The sequence below is a fragment of the Paramormyrops kingsleyae genome, chromosome 2 (genome assembly GCF_048594095.1).
Source record: "Paramormyrops kingsleyae isolate MSU_618 chromosome 2, PKINGS_0.4, whole genome shotgun sequence".
NCBI lineage: Eukaryota > Metazoa > Chordata > Actinopteri > Osteoglossiformes > Mormyridae > Paramormyrops > Paramormyrops kingsleyae.
In genome coordinates this window covers 23,462,539-23,487,624 of record NC_132798.1, presented here as the reverse complement: position 1 = coordinate 23,487,624, position 25,086 = coordinate 23,462,539, and the positions used below count along the sequence as shown (strand labels likewise).

General features: G+C 41.3%; 2 protein-coding genes across 5 annotated transcripts; both read right to left on the bottom strand.

Annotated features, from left to right (window-relative positions):
* Window positions 1-1,337: 1,337 nt before the first annotated feature.
* avp (arginine vasopressin) lies at window positions 1,338-4,616 on the bottom strand. The gene is made up of 3 exons (XM_023802849.2): window positions 3,402-4,616; window positions 2,177-2,381; window positions 1,338-1,862 (listed from the first exon to the last, which is right to left on the bottom strand). The coding sequence occupies exons 1-3, from the start codon at window positions 3,519-3,521 to the stop codon at window positions 1,717-1,719; spliced, it is 471 nt and encodes a 156-aa protein (XP_023658617.1). The 5' UTR covers window positions 3,522-4,616; the 3' UTR covers window positions 1,338-1,716.
* A 2,613-nt stretch (window positions 4,617-7,229) lies between these two features.
* Window positions 7,230-20,496, bottom strand: ubox5 (U-box domain containing 5). 4 transcript variants are annotated; one of them, XM_023803113.2, is made up of 5 exons: window positions 20,197-20,496; window positions 17,389-17,460; window positions 13,308-14,667; window positions 12,398-12,544; window positions 7,230-9,336 (listed from the first exon to the last, which is right to left on the bottom strand). In XM_023803113.2, exons 2-5 carry the CDS (start codon window positions 17,440-17,442, stop codon window positions 9,134-9,136), a joined length of 1,764 nt encoding a protein of 587 aa, XP_023658881.1. In that variant the 5' UTR covers window positions 17,443-17,460; window positions 20,197-20,496; the 3' UTR covers window positions 7,230-9,133. The 4 variants fall into 4 exon arrangements, with proteins under 4 accessions (XP_023658881.1, XP_023658882.1, XP_023658880.1 ...); XM_023803114.2 differs by having other exon boundaries at window positions 20,363-20,496; XM_023803112.2 differs by lacking the exon at window positions 20,197-20,496 and adding an exon at window positions 20,033-20,171.
* Between the last annotated feature and the right edge of the window lie 4,590 nt (window positions 20,497-25,086).

The window sequence follows — 25,086 nt, the reverse complement described above, 5'->3', positions numbered from 1 at the left end:
TGGCGGTACCACTGGTTTCTTTGTGTGTATACTGTTTGTGTGTGTCCCTGGATCTTATCTTTCAGATACAGCAGCTGGTGTGATGATACGGTGTAAAGCAGCAAGATGCAGAAGCTGTCCTCATCACTCTTTCCTTTTTTGTTCTATTGTTTGTTATGTATTATTTCTCTTTCCCTGTCTCTCTCTCTCTCTCTGACCCCCCTCCTTATTTTATTTTTATTATGCATTTATTTATTTTACTGTCTCTCACCCCTTTCTCACTTTTTTTTTTTTTCCCACTAACCCCCCCTGTCAGCTCCGACTTTGTGGCGCATTGACATATAACTGATTAATAAAGAGTATACCTCAAGTAACAAGAGGAGCTTAAATCCGAAGCTCCACTTGTTAAAATAAAAGTGTTGGCACTATAAGGCACCCAGACTAACATCCTGCTTGCTTAACTGCCGACACGACAGGGGGGAAAAAAAAAAAAAAAAAAAGATGTAAGGTAATTCATGCAGGGAGTACAAATATAAAGTACAGATATTTTATGGGTTCCACTGAAATAAAGGTAGCTGATTACGAGAACGATCTCAGTATGTATGTTGATGCTTCCATGTCCCACTCTCGCCAGTGTGGGGAAGCAATAAAAAAGGCCAACAGAATGTTGGGTTATATCTCTATGTGTGTGGAGTTTAAGTCAAGGGAGGTGATGTTACACTTATATAATTCCTTGGTAAGACCCCACCTAGAATACTGTGTGCAGGTTTGGTCACCATACCTCAAGAAGGACATTGCTGCCTTAGAAAAGGTGCAACGAAGAGCTACGAGAATGATTCCTGGTCTTAGAGGAATGTCTTATGAGGATAGGTTAGCGGAACTGAATCTGTTTAGCCTTGAGCAAAGGAGACTAAGGGGGCATATGATTCAGGTCTATAAGATTCTAACAGGTCTGGATGCTGTTCAGCCAAATGACTATTTCAATATTAGTCTAAATACTAGAACTCGTGGCCATAAGTGGAAATTAGCGGAAGAACATTTTAAAACAAATTTGAGGAAGCACTTCTTTACACAGCGTGTAGTCAGAGTATGGAATAGTCTTCCTGCTAGCGGAAGCTAAACATTTCTAAAGAATGCTTTCAGCACCTTGTTGAATCAATGCCACGTAGAATTAAGGCAGTTCTGAAGGCGAAAGGGGGTCAAACAACGTATTAGTGTTCCTAATAATCCTTTAGGTGAGTGTATTTACATAATACAAATTATAATGCAGTATGTTTGTTTAATATTTGCATACTTTTTTATATTTAAAATTTTAAACTAGCCTAAATCTACCCAAGACAAGTGAAAAAACTCACAAATAACTGCAAGAAAAATATTTATTACATATTTACATAATTTATTTTATGTATATTACAATATTTTTTTCCATTGTAGCAAATGAAATTACATCATAATGCTGGACTGCAGAACTTTTATAATAGATTCATTCAGATATTTCTGTTTCCTTGGAAAAAAATAGAACAAAGCCACCACCCCCACCAACTGCATGGTCAGTGGAGCGTTGCCCAAAGTAAATCACCACATTTCAGTAGCCTAACTCATGACGGCCCGTTGTTTATTTTCAGAAAAGAAAGTTGTTTTAAAATATATATATGTATAAACGATGTTTAGGCGATATTGAAATATGGTATGAATTGTTTCTTGCGACCGAAGTTTTCCGTTTCGTCGCATGGAACATCAATACTGACTCTTCCCCCTACTGGTCATGTGCAGCAGGCGCAGCAGCAGTTCTTCAGGTGCGCTTCCCATTGAGAGGGAGGACTCCTCGGGTGAAGGCTGCTGTCTCATGTCGTCCAGGCAGTCTGCATCTAACGCGCAACCGTCTGTCAAGATATAAAACGCGCATTACGCACACACACACACACACACACACACACACACACACACAAACAGCATATTCTTTCATTAATTCGTTTATTGGTGTATCATTCATTCATTTATTGCATTGTATAAAGCCTCTATTAAAATTTTCGTTTCATTGTATGTATGCAAATTTATAAATGGACTTAACTTAAACACGCGAACAAATTAATCGCCTTCTCACATTTAAACGGCGTGGATCAATTTACTAGACCTACTTTTATCGGAGAATCAAGCATGCCTTGCACGCCCTCTATAGGTGCTTCCGCGCACTGACCTGTGTCACAGCAGATGCCCGAAGCGGCACAGCGCCCGCCCTCGGTCCCGCACACCTTCCCTCCAGCCTCGCAGGGACTCGGCAGGTAGTTCTCTTCCAGACAGCGCACCGTCTCCGGGGAGCCCACGTAGCAGCCCATCCCCTCCCCACAGCAGATGCTGGGGCCAAAGCAGCGCCCCCTGGCCCCGGGGCCACATGTCGAACACTGGCGATAAAGCAAGAAGGATTAATTCATCTAACAGCAAGAATAAAAAATACTCAGAATTACACCAGCAAAAATAAATAATGTAATATTTTTTTGGCTGATGATGAGAAGCGTTTAAGGGATATAGAAATACACTATAAATGTAGTTTTTGAAAAACTTTAAAACTACGCTGGCGCACTAATCCAAATGTTTTGAAGGCTATTTTCTAATAATAATAATAATTGACACTTTTATTAATCCCCGTGGGGAAATTCTTTTTACGCCTCCCTCAACTTGCTCTTTGTAGAGCAAGCTGTCCGCGAAGGGCAGCCACCTGTAGCGGCGCCCAGGGAGCTGGGGGTTGAGGGTCTTGCTCAAGGACCCGCAGACGTGCTGAGGCTGGGCTTGAACCGGCGACCTTGTGATTACAGGCACACGGCTTAGCCCACTGAGCCATAAAAAACACAGCCAAACAAACAGGAACGTCGAACATTTCGATGATAAATAATATCAATGGATTGTGCTGCGTGTCCAACCACGTATTACTCTGCTTCCAAAAGAACAGATCGACGCGCATTTTTTTTTAAATTAAAACGTTAAATGTAAAATACGGCAACATGATAATACTCACAGATGAAAACATGATCAGTATCTGAAAGCTTTTGCAGTAATTAATTAGTCCTTTTATTTGATTGATAGAACTGCTTTTTCCCCGGAAAACATTGCATATAAAACTCGTCACATGCGAGGAACTATCACTGTAATCTGTATAATTAATCACTACCTACATTTGATTGTACGTATTGACTTTAGTTAAATTGTAAATGGGAAACAAATACATAATCTAAATTGAAATAACCGTTGCACATAAACGCCAAGACAATCTAAAAGATAATCGAAAAGTTTTTATTGATGTTTTACAATCCCATAGGTGCGCTCGTATAAATGGTGTTTCAGGTTTTAAGGCTAAGCATCTTATTTATGTAAAGACGCTTATTTAAAAGTTCACCGAAGGTTTAATAGTTGAAAGTAGACGTTACCTGTCTCAGGTCTGGGTCTGGGAAGGAGCGCTTCCCACCCCGCGGGCAGTTCTGGATGTAGCAGGCAGAGGAGAGAGTGAGGAGGCTGAGCATGATCAGCAGCAATGCGGAGTCCGGCATCGCGGCTGAAAGGCGGCGGAGAGCTGCGGCTGAAATCTTCTCCCGAGTCTTCTGAAAGACTGTCGGCGTTTCAGAATCATCTGGTATTTATAGAAGCCTGACCACTTCCCTACACGATACATCTGTTTTTTTTGTCTATACGTCACACGTCGCCGCGCGTAACAGACATATTTTAATTAAAAATACGTATGCAAACCCCAATATGCCCCCTCTTACTTTTTAGAAACAGGACAGAAAAACTGGTGCTATTAATATAATAAAAAATATATATTTTCTAGTGCTTGATGCCAGTAAAATTACATCCACCTCTATAGAGTCCCTACATTATAAAACATGGTGATTTTATTTATATGAACATATACTTATGGGTATGCATATTTGGTGGGAATTATTTACCTGTTTAACTGTTATACTTTGTGGAGGTATACATGCAGGGACATATATAGAAACATCCAAACACCATTAACTGAGAAAAGTGGATGCCTTCTGTGATTGTACATATACAAATTAAACAATTCATTATCAAGTTCTTTTTCCTAAATTTCGTAGTACAGTTTTATAAAGCAGAATTGTGAATATGTATAAACTTAGAAAGTCCAGCGAAGTTATAAATACTGAAAATGACAATACCATATTCATAAGGACTACAGTTCTACTAGCAAGAATAAGTGTGGGGTATGTGGTACTGATTATTTATTACGTACTGAATCTGCATTAGGTTATTTTGTACTATTGTGAAAATGACAGTAAGAGTAATGAGCAGTTAATAGCTAGACCAGAATAAAGGATTAAATAAAAGAGAGAGAAAAAAACAGATAGGTCATGCCTAGGGATGGGTTTGCATTAAAAGTGTCTTATTTCATCAGCCAACAGCTCTGAACATCAGAAATGACACTTGCTGATTCACAGAGGATAATGTGGCTCCATGTTTATGAAACATGCAAGGTCGCATCCAAACGAACAACAAAATATGGCATAATCAGAGTTAATGGGAACTGAGACAGTGAAACTAAAACATCAATTTCAATCTTAAATGACTGCTTTACAATGCATATAAATGCATTATAAAGCATATGAGATGTATAAACTAGTTTTCTGACATTAAAGTCAAGTTACTTCCCATTCAGAGGCAAAGTCAGTCTTTTTTCAGTAGTGCACGAATTGGCATTGGCTCCCACACGACACACAGCATAAAGGAGATTGTTTCAGGTGGACCTTGCAGAAGGTAAAATCCTCCCATATGATATTAAGCTGTATAAACCAGTAAAGTATACAATGATTTAACTTAATAAAAACAAATAAAATATTGCTTTAAATGAAACAATTAGAAAATTTTGGTATTGTGTCAATACCTCTTAGAAGTCTGCATAGACAGAACCATAATTTTTAAAAAGCATGAATAGAGGTATGGTTGGATACCAACTGAAATCATAATTCAATAAATTTAAGAAAATTTTAACTATTAAGAACAAATGACCATCTCGTGCCATATGATCAAACAAATGATTTAATATTTCACCAACTGCTATGCATACAAGTCAACCATTCAAAAAATCATGTACTCTACTATACAGTCATCCATCCATCTGTCCAACCATTTTTATGTCACAGAAGGATTTTGGTTGAAAAAAAAAGAAAATCTGTACTTATCCACCTTCTAACTGTTGATCCTCATGAGGGGCGAACCTGGAGTCAGGAAACAAAGGGCACGAGGTTGGGAAACACCAGGCAGCTCATTCCAGATAGGGCACGAGGATGGGAAACACCAGGCAGCTCATTCCAGATAGGGCACGAGGATGGGAAACACCAGGCGGCTCATTCCAGATAGGGCACGAGGATGGGAAACACCAGGCGGCTCATTCCAGATAGGGAACGAGGATGGGAAACACCAGGCGGCTCATTCCAGATAGGGCACGAGGATGGGAAACACCAGGCGGCTCATTCCAGATAGGGCACGAGGATGGGAAACACCAGGCGGCTCATTCCAGATAGGGCACGAGGATGGGAAACACCAGGTGGCTCATTCCAGATAGGGAACGAGGATGGGAAACACCAGGCGGCTCATTCCAGATAGGGCACGAGGATGGGAAACACTAGGCGGCTCATTCCAGATAGGGCATGCGTCTCAAGACACATGGACAGAATCATAGGCTATGGGCAATTTCCAGACACCCATTAGCGTAAACATGTCTTTGGAGATGGGCATGCCTCTCAACTGATTTTAAATAAATCATTCTCTTTATGCTTGGGAAATCATTTCTTCATCTAAGAGCAACTTGAAATCTAGGGCTGCATTTGAAATTACCCAATTTTCTTAAGTAGTGAACTATATAGTGCATCCACCATTTTGCGGTGCTGTTAGAACAGCAAATCTGACTCACTTTAAACTGCAGTGAAAATTCCCACAACCCACTGAAAATTGTAGTGTACAGAGGATGTAGACTAGCAGGCTACCAGTGTATCTTAATGTAATGCAAAGGTGTTTTTCTGTCAACTGATTGCTTAAAAATAATTATTGATAATAATAATAATAATAATAATTATTATTATTATAATAGCAATAATAATATTAATATCCTGGTTTTGATTTAGGATTAAAAAACAAATTATCATTTAAAATAAATTGTACATATACACACCCATATTTATATTATATCCTTTATTCCATTAAGTTGCCACTGTTTATGATGTATTGGTGCCCCATCCTGGCTTCATCCCTGTGCCCATAGCTACCAGGATAGACTCCTAACCCCTGCCACCCTGCATAGTATAAGCAGGTACAGAAAATGGCAGGATGGTTATGGTCACTGTATTGTGCTCTTTGTAAATGTCAGATGTCAAAGGTTGCTATAGGACATCAGCAACGTGGAATGTAGTGTTTAAAACAGACTTGTTTTATTAATTACTTATATTGCAGACTACATAGATTATCCCCATACATCGCACAGTGAGTGAATCATTCCAAATGCAGCTTAGGTATTAAAGTGTAACTCTTCTCACTCTCCCTAATCAAATTGTCTTTGTGGTGCTGAATCCTGATGTTGGCAGCAAAGACCAATAAAATGGAGCATTGTACTGGCAGCCAATTTTCTTGTTAGATTTAATGACTGATCATGCAAATCTATTCCCCCATGTTATATTTAGCTACTCCAGCAAGACTGGAAACACTGACATGGCTTCGCTTCGTTAGACTGCCTGACGGAACTATCTTGCAGTTCTGTGCCATGAGAGCTGCCTGGTTACCTGGTCAGTGGCACAGCAAGCTCACCACGGTCTCTTCATTACCATCTAAGAAGCCTCTCTCCCCTTGTGTTGCCACATCTTTGTCTTGCATTGCTTTTAGTATTCTGCTTTTCATCACTCTCCCAGCTGCATGTAGACCCATCGCTGCCCCCACCCTGACTGAGGCCAGTGAGACATGGCCTCCATGTCTCCCTGGGTGCTGCTGGGACATGAGACATACGAGCTTCCATCTGAGCCTCATGGGGGATTCTGACATGGTTCCTTGGTCTTATTGCCCAGGGTGGTGATCAGTTGCTGTCCAGAGACTTGATAGTGAACACTTCTGGGGTGCTGCTTCCCCGTGATGCAACCGGCAGGCCATCACATAATAAAATGCAAAAATATTCTTTAAAGTCTGGATAAATTAGTAAATATTGTAGTAATAACGTTTTAGTACCCGGCTGTGTGCCTGACTGGTAACAAACATTTCAGGGGGGTTCAAATCCTTTATTTTACTAGGTAGCTATGTGCCGGGAGAGGTCTGAAAAGCTGTGGATATCCTTTAAAGACTCAAAAGGTTCCATCAATGTAGCATGCATGGCCTTGGATATAATGAGTGACAACACGTATCCTTCATCGTGGACATACATGAATAGCATCACATTGTCATACCTAGTAAAGTGCCTGATGCAACACACATATTTTTGACTCTGTGGTTTACAAAGCACTATGGTTACATAACAGTCTATATCCACTGTGAAGAACAGAGGAACCAAAATGATGGGTGAATATCTGCCCCTCACACATTACCCATCTCTGAGGTAGACTGTGCATTATATTATTACAATGCTTGAATTATGGCGAAACTTGATGCTGTCAGAACAATAATATACTCCCCCAATGGCCCCATCGCAACCCTACTCTTCCCACCCCTGTCCTCTACAACCTCTGGCCCCCCTACAGACTCTTCCCACCTCTCCAAAAAATCTTTATTAAAAGCCCAACTTGCATGCCTTGCCTCATTATAGTCAGCTTCACCAGATCTGCGCCTGTGGCTGTCCTTTCATGTGCTACCAGTAAGTGACACTGCTTCAGTTTTGGTGTGATTTGTCTCAAAATGAAATCATCACTTACATAATGTTTCTGGGAAGTTTGAAAATGATCCTTTGAATACTTTTAGTTACTGTACTAACAGCAGCTAGTTTTCTGCAGTCACCATTCTCTTTGCTATTAGTGTGTGGCACTGCTTCAATTTTGGTGCAATTTGTCTCAAAATTTCACCATCTGCAAAATGCAAATGCATCTGCAAAATTTGAAAAAGACCCATCAAATACTTTTTCAGTTATCATGCTAATGAGATAAGTGTCTGCGGCGGCAGCAGACTGGTCCCCAAACAATATGTATTCCCAGACCAAGGAATACAATTATTGCACTAGAGAATGCTAATCCTGTCCTGCCACCTCTAAAGGTTGGGCTTCATGAAGTCCTTCTCATTGGTGCTTGTAATGCAATGTTTTCTATCTTTAATTATCTGTTCCCAATCATATAACTACAGATGTAACATTCCTTCCAATCAAGTATCAGTTTCAGACTTTTAGAGACATTGTGCACCTTCACCTCTCCACAATGTATTAATTTGACAGGGATAATTAATTCACTCAGCCCAAATTCATCCTACTGCAACTGGAGGGTATTAACACAGCATCTTACACCAGATTCACTTTTCTAAAGCAATCAAAACCATTAGATTTACACCAAGCTCAAGAGACTTGATTGACGAAATATCTTAATTTATCTTCCAACAGGTTATCCAACAAGGGGTCATTTCAGTGAATGGAGCCTATCTCAGACAGAATAGGACACATAGACAGGGGAACCCTCCGAATGCTAATCCATCTCAAGCTACAGGCAATTTAAAGATGCCAGTTTACATATCTGCATGCATTTGGGCTTCAGGTGGTCACCTCTTCCATAAGTAAACACATACTCCACTGCCATCAAGTTCTTCATGTGGCATGCATGTCTGTGGATATACACACATGGTCACCTTCACGCATCTTCCAGTGTCTGACGGCCAATCGATAGCTGGGGACATGGGGTTTGCTCCCAGACAAAGACATGACAGCCTTGGCAACCCCCCAGTTGTACGGTACTTTTTAATTCCAGCCACAACAATAGCTATTGGCCCAAGGCCTTGTGCTTACTCAAAAGGTGCACACATACATCCACTCAGTCATTCAACTTCACAAGCTTTGTTTCGAAAGATAAATGCATGCTGTGGCACATTGCTGTGCTCCTTTATTCTCTTTGACCTTAGAGGAGCAAGCAGACAATTAAAACAAGAATTTTGTGGAAGTGAACATCACGGACGCGCTGCTGATTGCACATGTTCAGCAGTGCACACGCACGACGGAGCTGGGCCTTGCCGGGGCGCCACAGGTGGGACAAGACAGGGAGGAATATGGGGGCTTCGGGGGGCATCTGGTGGACAGGCAGGGCCGACAGAGCAGGTGTCCGCAGGGCAGGCGGAAGGCTGGCGGGGACCCAGGGAACGCTGTGAAAGCACAAGAGCACTGTCCACACCTCTTTGCACCTGGGAGAGAGGGAGGGAAGTGGAGCCACATGTTAAAAGGTGTTTCACTCTGAATTTAGGCAGCATTAGCAATACACAGCTTCACTGCTGATTCTAATGGGTTCCGTTTAGTCAATGTAGCCTAATTCTTACTGACACAGCAACTTGTTAAGATGCTGTAAATGACAGTTTCCTCAAGTGAAAATACAATGATCATATTATCTCTTGGAAATTAGTAACTTTTAGAGGCAGTCTTTCTAAACCCGGTTCTCGGGGACCTCCAGATAGTCCATGTTTTTGCTCCCTCCCAGCTTCCTGCCAGACAGTCTGCATTTTGGCTCCTGTTTGGAGGTCTCCGAGGACTGAGTTGAGGAATACTGTTTAGGGTAATGGTGTTTTGCGCCTTAGGGCACATAGCCTGTTTAGCCAAGCACAAAACTCAAAGTAGCCAACACAGGACAGCACAACTTGTTCTGCACCTTTATATCCAAGAACTACTTAGTGACCAGATGTCGTGAGTTTCAAAACCTTGGGCTCACCATGCGGAGTATCTCAAGTCCCAGACATTGTCTAAAGCACAGAGATAAATATTATAGTCAAATATTTTGTCACCGTACATTTAATGTTTTTTTTATTTTACATTTATCTGATGCTTTGTTCCAAAAGAACTTTCAGTAAAAGGAAGGGTTACAATTTGGGTGTGGCCTCTGGGAACTGAACACATGACCTTTGCGTGGGTTAACGTGAAGTTCTATTTGTTGAATTATAAAGAATAAAGTAATTCAACATGAGACCTCATTAATCATGTTACTGAAGACAGAATCAGCAAGAAAACATAACAGAAACGTAGAGCAAGGATAGGAGCATGCTACAGGGCTCCCATCTTAGAGGAAGGCAGAATTTATTCTGCTTGCGTAATGGTTCTGTAATGCAGGGTCCTTTGTGAGATTAAAAGGCCACGGGGCAGAGACACACTGCTGCCCACGTCATGTTGTGCTTCATACGTATTGCAACTACCTCTGTAAACAAATGTCTAGGGTCTTTCAGTCATAAATGGTCTTGTAGCTCTTGCCCATTTTCCTTCAGCACTGGACAGCCCACTGCCTTCACTAGAGGTGGGAACTTGTAAAGCGATTTGATAAGTATCACGGTTTCTCTAGTTTTTGCTGAAGAGCATTTCTACATTTAAAGACAAGGGGTGAGTTTCCCGAAGCGTTCTTAACGCTACGTCGTTCGTAAGTTCTGTGTTAAAAGATAGAACTAACGAACGACGTGTCGTTAAGAAGGCTTCGGGAAACTCACCCAAAGGCTGTAACAACACACATATTTGCTGCACGTTTTTGGTTATATCATTTTTGTTTCCAAAGGCACAATGAAATGAATGAATATATTTTTTGACATGGGTAAAATCTAATTTCACATGTAGATTTTCAACGTTGAAAGTTTATGCTAATTGTAACTGCGAGCTGGTCACAGCTAGTGTTGGGGAGCTCAAAATATCCTCCCACAGCACATTAAATCAGTAGTTTGGGAACACTTTGGTTTCCCAATAAATAACACCAACAATAGAGAGAGGATAGTTGATAAGACCAAGACAGTCTGTCAGTTTTGTTATACCAAACTCAGATATGTTGCTGGAAACACATCCAACCAGCTAAATCATCTGAAATATCATCCGAGTGTGTATACAAAGGAGGAAGGCAGAAAGAGCCTTTGTAAGTTAGTCTCCCCATGGCATTTAAGGCACTTCTGCCAAGAAATTCAGACCAAGGCTCTAGGGGTGTTTAGATATGCCACCATACTTGGTATTAACAAAACCAAATTTTGCTTTCCCTGCTGTACCAAACCCTAAACTGTAGCATGTACTGAATCATGAATTTTGTGTTCTGTTAGTAAAGGCTATTTTCTCACATTAATGAGCCTTTATTGAGCTACGTGTTTGTGGTAGTCAAACTCGGGGTGTTGGAAAAGATGTGTGCAAATGTTAGTGGTATTAGGTCTGGATGATAGGGCAAAATATTTTATCATGATAATTTTTGCCATTTCAGATGATAAACAATTATCATGATATAATTTAAGTAATGATTTCGTTAATTCAAAGCTTTTGCTTAAAATTCCATTAGGATTCATTCCCCTTAAATAGATTCAGAACATGGGAAAAAACACAAATTGAAAGGACTACAAGCTGAAATCTAATTTTAACAAATAAATAATACAAAACTCTTACTGTAAGAGGAAACTAAAAAAAAAAAACTAAAAAAAACGCTGACAGTACAGTTTTTGCTAGATTTTTCCGAGGTTGACTGCCTCGCTGTTTATTCCAGGGAACTGCTTTGCAAAGGCTGATAGAGTTGCTACCCTTCTTGTACTGAAAAATAAAATGCAGTCTCTCGTTTTTAAACCAATACAGGACACAATTTGTCTCATAATTCTTCAGGTTGAAAGTGGAAACCATAACTGCTGGTATCTGTGACTGTAAGTGCTTGCATTCTGTACGTTCTACTGGATAGCAATGAATCAAGGTTTGCAATACACAGCACCAGACTTCAAATTGTTAAAGTATTGTCACACCATCAACATTTACTATGTTCATCCACAATATCTATAATTAAAAGATGTCGTGGTTGATAAGCAATGACTTTCTTCACTGAATCCTCCTCTGAAGGAATGCTTATTTCTTCCATGACGTTACCAAACAGTAGCAAGCGGTGCGCTCTGCTGACTCAGTCAACCTTGCTGTGCTTTTGTTAGCGCCACATGATTTGTACCACATGATTTGTACCACATGATTTGTACCATATGTACTGTGTTCATTTCTGTTATCAAACAAAGTTCTTTATCGAAGTTTCTCATTCTTCATTTGTTATCGTGACAATTAGTCTAATTACTACTAAATTCTACTGCAGCAAATCTTTCCGATAGCCGTACTCATGTCTAGGTGTCTGTTTACCTTGTAGATTCCAAAGTTTGCCCAGACTTCAGATTTAAACTGAGATGGTGCTGGGAAGGTCTCTGCACGCCTCATTCATGATATCACTGTGCCAGACTCCCCCCAAATCTTCAGCCCCTCCTCAATACCTACCCATGCCGCCACCCTGCATGGCATTATTGCTTGACCCCGGTTCCTGAGCACGATGGGCAGTGAACCCAGGACAGGCTCCCAGAGCGGACTTCAGGGCCTGATCCAGGCTCTCGGACAGGCGCTGCTCATGGGAGATGCTGCTGGGGCCTGAGACACAAACAGAGGGCAAGTGACTCTCAGCCTGTGAGTTACAGGGCAGAATAGAGCCGCACAGGGCAGGATGGAGCTGCTAGTGTGGCTCCCCCATTGCTGAACCACACCAAGCTGAACCACTAAACGTGTCACTTCTGTTACCTTCCTAACTACAGTAAACTGCCCAGCTTCATACCGGAAACCCTCAGTCCACCTTAAACCAGACACCTTTAAGCAGGTATTTCTCCAGTGGACCAAGATTTCTCAGCCTGAAGCATTTCAAATATGCATCACCTATAGATGCCGTTTTTAATTATTAAGATTTTTATTTGATCGATATTTGTAATACTCTGGTGTTCCATAAGTGAAGTTTAAGTGATAAGTTGTCATTGTTGATGCACCACAGCACACAACAACAAATTGTGCCCCCTGCATTTTGATTATGCTTCCCTAACCATTAGGCCACCACTGCCACTAATCAGGATTATAATGAATCATTATAAATAATTTGAATTGTCTTGCAGGCACTGCTTGTTTGATGCATAGAACCACCACAAGGTGTCAGGGCCAAGGACAAGCAATGGACAAAGTAAACAATGAACAAAACAAATAAACCCAGCCTCATTCAGCTTCCTGTGGGTTTGTTTGACTTCACTCATGCTGGACATTACATTACAGCATTAGATACAGAGAATGACATTACAGAAAATGACATCACATCACAGCATTAGTCACTGAAGGCGTAAGACAGAGGAGCTACTGGACTCAGCTTGCTTACCTGAGCAGACTAAGGTGTCCTCCTGTTTCCTAAGGTGTTTTGGGGGCACCTCTGGCATAGAACACGGGCTGTCTGCAGAGTCTGGATCCACCAATGAGGAAGGGCCCGGTCTGCAGCTGGAGGGACTTCCCAGATGCTTATCAAGCGCTCTCTTCCTGCCATACAAGGATGGCCTTGTCCCCCTGCTTGATTTACCCTCAGGCTCTTTCACCAGGGTCCATCCCTCCCGCACCTGCCAGCCACGCTCCGCTGCCCCCTGCTGGATTTCGGATCCCCCACACACTTGAGGTTGCGGTGATATTGGGGTCTCCTCTGGATGAGGCGTTCCCACAGTCTGTGGTTTTGCATGGCTGCTCAATGTCTTGGGGGGACCCTGAGAGTCTGAGGCCGCCAGAGAGCCGTCGGAGCTTCCAAAATTAACCAACCTGGATGGGTGTGGCAATTCCTGCTGCACCACTCGTCCAAGCTGCCCCGTCCTGCCCACAGCAGCACCACCATGTAGCAGGAAGCGGTCAATGCGGCCCTTCATGTCTGGGTTGGGCAGAGGCTGGGAATCCCGGGTGAAAGGAATCCCGGTAAAAGGGTCATTGGGGAGGCGGCCCCAGCTGGCCTCCTGTCGCTGGTACTTCTCCAGTGAGGTATTGTCAATCACCACCCCACTGGGCAGCAGCAATGGCAGCGTCATGACTTCCTGCGTAAACGGGTCTAGGAACTCCTGGGGAATGTTAGAGTCTGGGAAAGGTGAATCTGAGGTAGGTGGTGAGGGCTGAGGCAGGGCAGGTGTTGGAGAAGCCTGCCTCTGACTATCCTGGTGTGCCTTTACAATCCTTTCCAACACCAGTGGGGGGCAGCAGTGAGCTGGCAGTCCCCACACTGCAAGGGCCTTGAGCCCAAGCGGTGAGCCAGCTCCTCCATATGGAAGAGAAACCCGGAGCTGAGTCACAGAGCCCAGTGACTGGGGCCCTCGGCTCCACAGCTCCTCACGCCTGGCCTCTGCTGGGGGCTCAGGGGGAGGCTCTGGAAATGGAGGGCGGGACCTAAAACAGGGCAGAGCAAAGCTGACACACAGGGCCTCCTTCACCTCGCAGCGGCCCACCAGCCGAAAGTGTCTGAGGTCCAGGTGCGGCCCGTCCGGTGGGGGGTTGGAAGACATGTGGATCTCCAGGCCCCGGGGCATCTGGCCGTGGTCCATGCCGGAGGGCCAGAGGGCCACATCCACCCGGCAGATCTCCACCCGGAAGCGGAAGCGGAGCGTCACATGCACAGGGGGCCGCAGGAAATACTCCAGCCTGAAGCCCCGCAAGCGGAGCTTCGCGTCCGCTGACAGCAGGTTCGAGACGTCGTACCCATCTGCGGACAGCTGGGGGCGACGGCGGCAAGAGTGAGACAAGAGGGAAGTGAAAGTAGGCGAGTGGAAGGACGGATGGCAGGAATGGGATGCACAATACGGTGAGGTTTACATGTCATTCTGGACAGGGAGGCATTGCGGCTGTCTGGAATACTGACATTCCAGGGAAGCCGGACAGAGGCTGGAACATCTGCAAGACCAGAGTCGACATCTATCTGCAAAACGGCACGTCGCCTTCCATGTCCAATGTGCGAGTGTGATAAACACCCAAGGTTACCTCTGACGCACCCCCCCGGAAGGAAGAAGACACAGCACTACTACCAATAAACAGAGGACAATGAGGGGACACACGCCAGCAACCCACAGCCCAATTAACCCCAAACTCCCAACCAATTTAAACAACACAGCCTCTTCCAGTCCTTTGGGTGTATAATTGCTTAATGATCATCACTACAGAAAACGTGATGTCTTTAATAACAATGGAGTTCAAGTTTAATTAAATGCCCTTATTTACATCTTATTCCATCATGGTTACAAACAGTTCTGACTTGCAGAAGAAAAACCTGCGATAAATTAGAAAAGAAATCCTGATAGGCCGTCTCACTTGGAGGACTTGGTAAACTGCCCCCTTCATCCAACCCTATGAGGAAAAAGCAATTAGAAAGACTTGGATAAAAGAAACTAAGGGAATTGCTGCAGCTTTAAGGCCACTGCACACCAAGTCCATATTTTTCATCTCAATTTGTCACATTTAAAAATAAATACGACCTCACATTGTGCTAATCATTTACACAACCACTCTGAAACTTTCATTGGTCATAAGTTTTTGTGTGTGTGTTTTTTTGCATCCATCAAAAGCTATTGACAATGACCTTGTATGAATGCTGCAGCGTTTGGGGGCTGTTTGTAGGAATGTGTGCCAATCACCTACAGTGCGCTTTTTCGACAGCACAATTTGGATTGTCTATTAAACTCATGGTGTGTGTGTGTCCCAGCCCTAGACATACCGCCCTAGACATACCGCCAGCTGTGATGTGATGTCATGGATTGGGTTTGATAGAGCTGGGTGGTAGGCCCAGAAAATGATATCGCAATATTTTCAGAGATTTTAACAATATTGATTATGCATGTAACGATGAATCGTGAATCGGTTAAAAATCGATGTAAATGTATGACAATTTAAACCGGCTGATGTGGAAAATGAATCGCTACTTTAGGAATATTTCACGGTACTTTACTTAACAGAAAAACTGCCATAATATTACATTTGATTTCACGACGTCAGTTCGACGTCGGATGTCACTGCGTATTCATGTCGACGTCGTACGTTAGTTTTTGGTTTTGACCGAATGCGAGATGGTGAGCGAATTTGACATTGTGGACACACACCCCCCGATCTTAAATCAGCGGTGTTGCAGTATTTTAGCTTTCCGGTAACCACAAACGAAAAAGGCGAGAAAAGCACACACAAGACAAAAACTGCGTGCAAACATTGTAAAAGGCTGATACACAAAGAGCACAACAAACATGCTTCAGCATGTCCACCAGCACCACAGTGAGCAGAGCAAAGATTATTAAAAGGACAAACCACGCTAAAAAGATGCACATGCAAGCCTTAGTTTATTTGGTAACGCTTTATATTAAGTGCACCTTCATAATGCATTCATTATGCATTTATAGAACATTCAGTGCACCTCCATAATGCATTCATTATGCATTTATAGAACATTCAGTGCACCTCCAAAATGCATTCATTATGCATTTATAGAACATTCAGTGCACCTTCATAATAATTTGTCTGCAGCTCATTCTGTTAAAAAATCGTGAGAAAATCATATCGTGAACTCAGAATCGTGAATCATATTGAATCATGAGTTGAGTATCGTTACATCCCTAATATTGATATTTATCACAATATTGCGATATTCTTATATCTTTATCAAAATATTCTAATTCATATGTAGAACACCGTAAAATACAATCATAATGATCAAATTGTTTTACTTATAGTTTAGAGCATGTGACAGATAATAAATTAAAAAACGCTAACAGACTCATAACATGATGCAATTTGTGCATAAATAACTCAATATAACTGTCAGTTATGCAAAAAAGTGCTTATGCTATATCACAGTACTTATGACATTCAAACTGAGGAGAATATGAACATTAAGAATCAGGACACTATATTTTATCGATATATTGTCCACCCCTAAGAATGTGCACACACACCACCCTCAATCACACACAATGAGCAAATTGGAGATGCCAATTCAGGTAACCATATGTATCTGGACTATGGGTGGAAACCCATGCAACACAGGGAGAACATGCAAACTCTACACACAGAGGGGAGGGAAGGCGTTTGAGCTCACAGCCTTGGAGACGTGAGGCAACATAAGAACAAAAGTACATAAGAATTTTACAAACGAGAGGAGGCCATTCTGCCCAAGAAGCTCGTTTGGGGGGAACTTAACTAATACAGCGCCAATATTATCGAACCATTGTAGATGAAATTATTTTTATAATGAATATCTTCTCATTACAAGAATCTCTTTCCTTGTATCCTACTTTTTTATGAATTAACTTTACAATGAAAGTAGGAATGAATGCCCCACATTAAACTTAATGGGCATCAATGTCTTGTAATGCTAATGAACCATCAGCAGAGACACCATGCACAGCCGAGTACCAAAGTGGAGTGTTTATTAAGTCCAGCAGGAGGCAGCGTACCTTATTGCACTGCACGGTGGTCTCAAAATGCGGAAGACACAGGTTCACCACCATGACTTCTGTCCTCCACACCTGTAAGGGAAAGAGCAGAGGAGCGCCTACTATTTTAATTTTACTTTAAGACAATTCCTCATTCATGTTTAGGGGCAGGACGGATTTCCAGGCCAAGCATATTTCCTGTGAATTATGTGGGATGAAAGGCTGCTCTGTTCATATGTGTTTATAGCAGTAAGGAGTTTCCCACAGAAAAGACAGACAGGGCTACACATCAAAACTACAGGGAAAACTCAACCGAATCATCAGCATCTACATGTCAATGAGCATGTCATTAATTACATACTGAAGAGGACTAATTAGTTTAACATTCAGCTGGAAATTAATGTTAAAACCTGCAGAATAGGAGACATCTCAGGTAGTTCATTGTACATCTCGTCTCACACACATATGACCACAAAGAACCATAAATCAGCTCCAAACACCACAACTTCCACCAGGGCTGGAGGGGGCATCTGGCACATGGGTGTATGGACTGATTGTGGAAGACCACTGCCCCCTCCCTCCGCCCTGCTACACACATGGACCCAGTCAGCTATGGGGGAGCCCAAAGTCCAGGGCCAACTTCTAATAACAGTCCAGCTCTGACTTTCACTAAACTCAGCAGAGTTAAATCTTTTTTTTGTTTTTGTTTCGTTCTTTCTTGTTTCCCCCCCCCCCCCCCAAAGTGTTTTCCTCTACTTTCTTGCATTTAAGCTGAACTACGTGCCTTGGAGCACCAATAAAGGACTTCACAATGTATAAAAATCTTACATATTTCACTTTGCATGGGAGTTTACACCCAGTTCGGAAACAATATGGCTACCAGTAAGCGATCATTATCGTGTGGCTATGGATGGAAGCCACCCAGTGCACAGCCCAGTGCTCGTCCGAGCCATGGTACCTAAGCACAGAGCCTGCCGCCAACAGGCGCCCAAGATGTTCTTTTGGTTAAATCCTGTTCAATGTCACACCACAATGAGGCACAAAGAAAAACTGCAGAGCTGAGGTCTGGGTCTGTCTTCACAAAAGAAAACAATTATTCCATGATTTAGCACAGTATTCATGGCCACTTGTCAATAGCAGAGGAGGGGAAAAAAAGCCAGTAGGGCTGTGAAGGTAATATTCCCATAGAAAAAGCTGAAATCCATGGGATGAATCCCCCTGGCTAGCCAAGTTAATGTTTTGCTGGTTTGTCGGAAGAAAACATTTCCATTGAAGCTCAACTTGGGTGAATTCATTAAAATTCATTGATTATCTTTCAGAATACCACTTACAACATGTTCTAATCTTCTATTTTACAGTCCTCTGCCAGATTTAACAAGGACAGAATAGAAAATGGCTTTGGTTTTCAATCTTGTTCTTGAAAACTGTGTATTTAAATTAGATACTATGTTTCCAATGGGTAGACCATCTGGATACATGTAGAAGTCTCCAGCTGATTGTTTTTTAGTAATTTGGGGGGGGGGGGGGTAGGCAAAATTTTAATCTTTTAAAAACCAATGTATGAAACCAAATTACCTCCACCCCACCCTTGGTTCCCGTACATCCCAGGAACAAAACAAATTGTAAAACCTAAGTAAAAGTAGTAAGCAGCATGACGTACCAATGCCTACCATGTTGCCTTCATGGACTATAAATATCGATTCACTTTTTGAAGTAAATTGTGTTAAATGATGAATTAGACCTAACTATACACTTCTGAAGTGCTATGCTTCATCCAGTAACCCCTAAAAAGATTTATAAATCTGGAATACTGATTAATCATAGGGCACAATGCAATATATATCTAACTATTGTATTTATATATATTTATTTACTAGCCAGGGTACACTGAAACTAAAGAGACAAATATCAAACGGCGTGAATGGTCGATTATTTTACCTGTGAGTGATGTCACGTTTGTTCATTGTGCGATACGTTAATAGTATTACTAACGTCCTTTAATGCATACATTAGCAGGATTAACGTTAACATTTAACGTTAATTTGATTAGAAAAACAAACTTCCCCGTTTTCCCTTTGTACACTACGTACTGCTATTTTTGTATTTATTTCTATGGAAAAACAATGCAGTTTACAACCGCTATTTATTATAAAAAATACCGTGAAGCCTGTGGGTACAGATTTTGCTATAGTTAAATTTTAATGCAAAGCTTGGCGATGGCGGGGGGTGGGGCAACCATCACACAGACCGGGACCGTGGACTATTAACCACTGACCAGAACAGTCACCCGCCGAGTGACAGATTAGCCCAATTGTGAGAAACTACGAGAAAGACGCTTAAATCATAGCGGCCGTGACCGGGGGCGGAGACCCAGTAAGTGGGTGAGCACAGCCAGTGTTCTGACAAAATGTCCTACTTTATCAAAACATCCTACCGTAGTGCTAATCGATAGCCCTAACCCTAACTCTTACCCTAACCCCCCAAAAACCCTTACCTTAACCCTAACCCCTAAAACCTAACCCTAATCCCAAAACGGTGGAACTGCACATGCGCAGAAAGGCTCGATAGCACGTCTCGAAAGGTAGGTTTTGTCAGAACACCGGCGCAGGAAACTCACTGCTTGTGGTGGTTTAGCGTTAACCTTACATACATGCAGTGTACTTACATTAAACAGAGAAAAAAGCCTCAATCCACAACCGCAATTTTGTTTCGGCATGAGACTCAGCTCTTACTGCTGAAGGGCTATAGTGACCCTGTGTAGAGAGTAGTCAAGCTAACTGAAATAACTTTGATGCGTACATGAGACATAGCTATAAAAGAAAACTTTACCTATGATTTCCAGGGCTTCCTGTTCCTGTGTCTCATTGTACCAAGTTCTCTCTTTATCTAGTGCATTATAGCTAGCTACCAAATATGTACATAGCTAACTAAGACTGCAGTCATCTCGATGCGTACGGAAATTTCCCGGAAGCAAGGTAACTACACGGCTCCCCACCTGAAACACAGACCCTTCTCTCCCCCTGCAGAATAGCGAACGCGGCACGGCTTCAACATTGAAGTAACGTGCGTAAGAGCAGCCAGTATTTTGTCGAGTACGGCAAGCACCGAAGGCCAAAAAGGCCAACGAACGCCCTAACGCGCTGTTTTATTAGTTTGATACCAATTATTCAAATGCGCAACCACATGAAATAAGATTTTATTTCGGGCTAGTTAAGAACAATTTGAAGAATTCCACATTTTCTTTTTATATAGTTTCATACATCAATAATTGGACCGGTAGTAATGCAATCCAGATCAATGTAGGCTAAATGTGTGATATGACATTTGAAATGTCATGTTTAGTTTATATTTTCTTGGTACTTAAATAGTGTCATTTGCACTTATTTGTGACTTATTCTCATAATTATGAGGCTGGGAATGTATCGAACGCTGGTCTTGTTTGGCTTCCAAATTAAAAGGCGCGGGGCGTGTTGTTCCTATTCTTTCCAGTTTTGTGATTTAAAACCGATTTCAGGAAATCTGCAAGGTTGTGAAAATGTGAATATGGCAGCAAGCTTGTATGGACTTATGATCAGTACTTTAATTGCTGGGGTATGTAAACGTTGGGTACCAACAAAATATTCGAGCATAAATTACACAAATATATAAGCATATCCTCCTGAGACCCGACCTATTCATTTATGTCCATTGTAGTGGACATTGTATTTTTGCATTTATTTTTTCACTGATGTTGGGAAACGTATTTATTCTTGTTGTGCACTAAAGAGGACATGCTGTGAAATTAAAATAAGAATAAATTTGAAAAAATCTAAATTGTAAGATGTCTTAATTTCTTCCAAAGGCAAACAACCTACAATTGAAGGACACTTTTTTCCTTGGGTCTCAGGAGGATATATAAAAACATAAATTGGGAACAAAACTTTACGACCACCTTAGATGCTCCGACAATCAAATGTCTATTTTAAGCCCTACCCTTCGCTTACCACCACACTACCCTGAACATGGAAGCTAAGCAGGGTCGGGCTTGGTCAGTACTTGGATGGGAGACTGCCTGGGAATACCCGCTGTTGTAAGCTTTTCTCATGACCTCATCCAGGGGGCGCCCCGTCCCCTCACAAATTTAAAATGACCATTCACCCCTTTAAATTTACGAATTGTTGATAATTCGCAGCTTCCTACACACTTTTTAATTACGGTTACCGTTGTTGCTAGATTCTTTCCTGTTTTAAACGCTACTTTTAACTTTATAATTTAATCAATATTTTTCAACTCCAGCCTAACGTGTAGTGGACGTCACAGAAGGATAAGAGCTGGCGACTTCTTCGCTGCCCGAGAAGCCGTCGGTGGCGTTTCTAGCGATCAAGCTGTCAATGTGTCTATTTAGAAAATTCTTCTGGCTGTAATATGCACTTGTTGGTGTGTGAATCTAACAGCATTTTTAGTGTGTGACGTATTAAGTGGACACGCGATTAAGCAGCTACCAGGAGACCAAAGTTAGTTTCATGTAACAAAGAAATTAGGCAGAAATTAAAGTTAATAAAATCGAGGCTTTAAAAGAAGTCTGAGGTGGACGAAGGAGTAATGCTTGCTGGCCAGTAAAAATCTCCAGCTCAAGCTCTGCTAAAAATCCGCCCAACGGAAGTTTAAACTAGCCCAATATCTGAAACCCCAGTGTACTGTATCTCAGAGAAATAAACCAGTATTTTGCATGCTGATCACATTAAAATGTTCAACATCTTAAAACCACAGTTAAACACACTGGTCAGCTGGCTGGTTTTTACATGTATGTAACAGTTTTATTACATTTTAAATATTATATAGTCTATAATCTATAGTCTATTTGTAGTTTCTGCCCCCCGGTCGAGAGACAAGAGGGAATTAAAAAAATAAGTGAAGTCAGTAATCCGCCCGTGGGGTAAAAACTCCCCAAGGTAGGCGGTCCCCATTTTGGCCACGAATAATATTTACAGTCCAAAAATTAAATTCTATTATTAATTTTTGCACATACAATTTTCACAGTTGGGTTTTAAAAAGATTGATATTATTTGTTTCATTATATAAAAGTGTAACATATTTATTGTATTAATTGTTACTCAATATTAAACAATGAATAAAATTTGTTCACTATTTGTTCATTATTATTTTGGCTTCGGCTGTAATGGTCCGCAGAGGGGTGGGGCGCCGCGCGGGCTAGGGTTAGCCCTTCTTGGGTACACTTTAAGGATTGTTCAAGTACTTCGGTTAGTGATGTGTAAGTCTGTCATATGCATCTTCCTATAATGCGTATACATCACACCTAAACATCATATAAACCCGGTATAAAAGCAGGGAGCAAAAACATGGACTGCCTGGGTGGCCCTGAGGACCTTGGAAACACTGATGTACAGCATCTACAAGGCATTTCTTTGGCACGACATGTGTGGGCTGAAACCCAAGCTAAATGGGCAGAGCAGGCAACCTCCACGCACACTGAGCCCGGTCGGGAGTCGAACCCCAACCCTGCATGTACGAGGCGGTACTGTTTCCTAGCATGTTCATTCATGTTTTTGATCCAGAGGTATGACACAAGGAACAAATGACGCAGGAATATGTAGTAATGTTGATTTATTTGGATCTTAATTGTTTAAATTAACATCTGCTAAAGGATACTTTAGATCAAGCTATTACAAGAACATAGGTAAAAATAATAATTAAAAAAAGATATTTAAAAATTATTGGTAGTGTTCTGTCTTCTTGGGTGTCACATTTTTTTTTTTTTAATTTGTAAGAGTAAGAACAAAAGTAAATAATCAGGTAAGGATTTTGGATATGTCTGTTTCTGCTGTACCATGTTGTAGATTCAGTGTAAATATATTTGTATTTATTTTCATACAGCTAAAAATAAATAAAAGCTGAAACGTATGAAATGGATTCACGATAAAAAAAATTAGAATAATGCTCTTGAAGTATTCACACACAATATCTTTGTATACTGGAATAAGTATGTACACATAAATACCAATGATATTTACAGCTAAGTGCACCACCTCTCTGTCTACCAAGAACGCAGCAGGACACTGTAGCAGTACTAGTCAGCAAACTGTAGTCTATTCTCCTGACGTCAGTGTGTTTCACGCGAGCTCCGCCCACCTCCACACGCACGCACGCATACAGACACGCCCCCCTTCTTCAGTCTCCTGCCTACCGACGTTGTCTATCTCTGTATACCTGTTGCTTATGTGCTCACACAACTCCAAAAAAAAAAAAACTCAAAAAACATATGTAGACAGCCCAAATTTCCCTGAATGTTTGGGTGCTTATTAGGTGGATATAACATATTGTACTGACAGTACGATAAAAACACAAATTGCAATAAAATAAGACATTAAAATAACAAGACAGTATTGCACCGGGATTTCTCAGCCCTGACGGCACACTGAGTATTGTGGTTTTTTGTTTAACTTACATTTCATTACTTATGCTTGATTCATTTGTTATAAAACAGTGACATCACATATCAAGAGTTTTAAGCTACAGGTGTTTTTACAAAACAGCTGTTATGGGTGTTTGTACTAAAAAAGAAACTAGGTTTCCATTACTAAAGCTTGTTTATTTTTCACCCTTAGGGAAAAAATAGTGCTGAACTTAAGTTATAACTTAAGAATAATCAGTGCTTTAAGTTGTTAATTGTTTGTGTGGCTACTTAATTATAAGTAAGCATTTATGAATTGTAATAATGAATACCATATTTATTTAATTGCAAAAATACACAAAATATTTTATATTAAAATATATTTTTATCTGATTGAATTGCATTTTCTTCATTACTGGCACTCCACTAATTAAAATTCAGTCTGACATCATTGGGAATAATGCACTTGATTTGACATGGCTGGAAGGGTGTAATTATTTCAACCAGCAGCTCAATCAGGTCTAATTAATTTATACTTTTGCTAGCAAGAAAGCTAGCATAAACGGTGTTCTATTAATATCACAGCTGAGAAATAACTCCAGTCCATGTCCATCAGAGGCATTAAAAGCCAGAGTGTAAAGGGTATTGAGTTACCTTTCAGAGCAATTTGTTAATACCTGGAACATCAGGGTAAGTAACCAAAACAATGAGTTTACTGAAAGGTTTAAGATAAGCAGACTATAGTCTAGAGGGTTCCAGCATTTTAAACCCAATTCTGAAAAATACGGTTTATTTCACGACATTTTTCAGTTTGATCAAATGGATTTATTAAAACATTACTCCAGTTGTCAAACATTTAACACAACTGTTGAAATCACTGTGCTGTCGGAGAATGTTGTCATCCCTTGCAAAATGCACTAATCTGTCACAATATAAAATATTTACTACAAATTCAAAGTACATCAAAACAGCGTGATGAGTAATGTGATCATATGTGTTATCATTAGTATCACAGAGGCTCTGAGAACACTACAGCCATCGATGAGTAATGTGATCATATGTGTTATCATTAGTATCACAGAGGCTCTGAGAACACTACAGCCATCGATGAGTAATGTGATCATAGGTGTTAGCATTAGTATCACAGAGGCTCTGAGAACACTACAGCTATCGATGAGTAATGTGATCATAGGTGTTAGCATTAGTATCACAGAGGCTCTGAGAACACTACAGCCATCGATGAGTAATGTGATCATAGGTGTTAGCATTAGTATCACAGAGGCTCTGAGAACACTACAGTCATCGATGAGTAATGTGATCATAGGTGT

Coding starts and splice junctions, on each gene's coding strand:
- avp (XM_023802849.2), bottom strand. CDS start 3,521: ATGCCGGACTCCGCATTGCTGCTGATCATGCTCAGCCTCCTCACTCTC. Junction 2,382..3,401: donor CAGACCCAGACCTGAGACAG/GTAACGTCTACT, acceptor CTTTATCGCCAG/TGTTCGACATGTGGCCCCGG. Junction 1,863..2,176: donor GGGCATCTGCTGTGACACAG/GTCAGTGCGCGG, acceptor ATATCTTGACAG/ACGGTTGCGCGTTAGATGCA.
- ubox5 (XM_023803112.2), bottom strand. CDS start 20,083: ATGCCGAAACAAAATTGCGGTTGTGGATTGAGGCTTTTTTCTCTGTTT. Junction 17,461..20,032: donor GGCTTTTTTCTCTGTTTAAT/GTAAGTACACTG, acceptor TTTCCCTTACAG/GTGTGGAGGACAGAAGTCAT. Junction 9,337..12,397: donor CATGCAGGGTGGCGGCATGG/GTAGGTATTGAG, acceptor CCTCTCTCCCAG/GTGCAAAGAGGTGTGGACAG.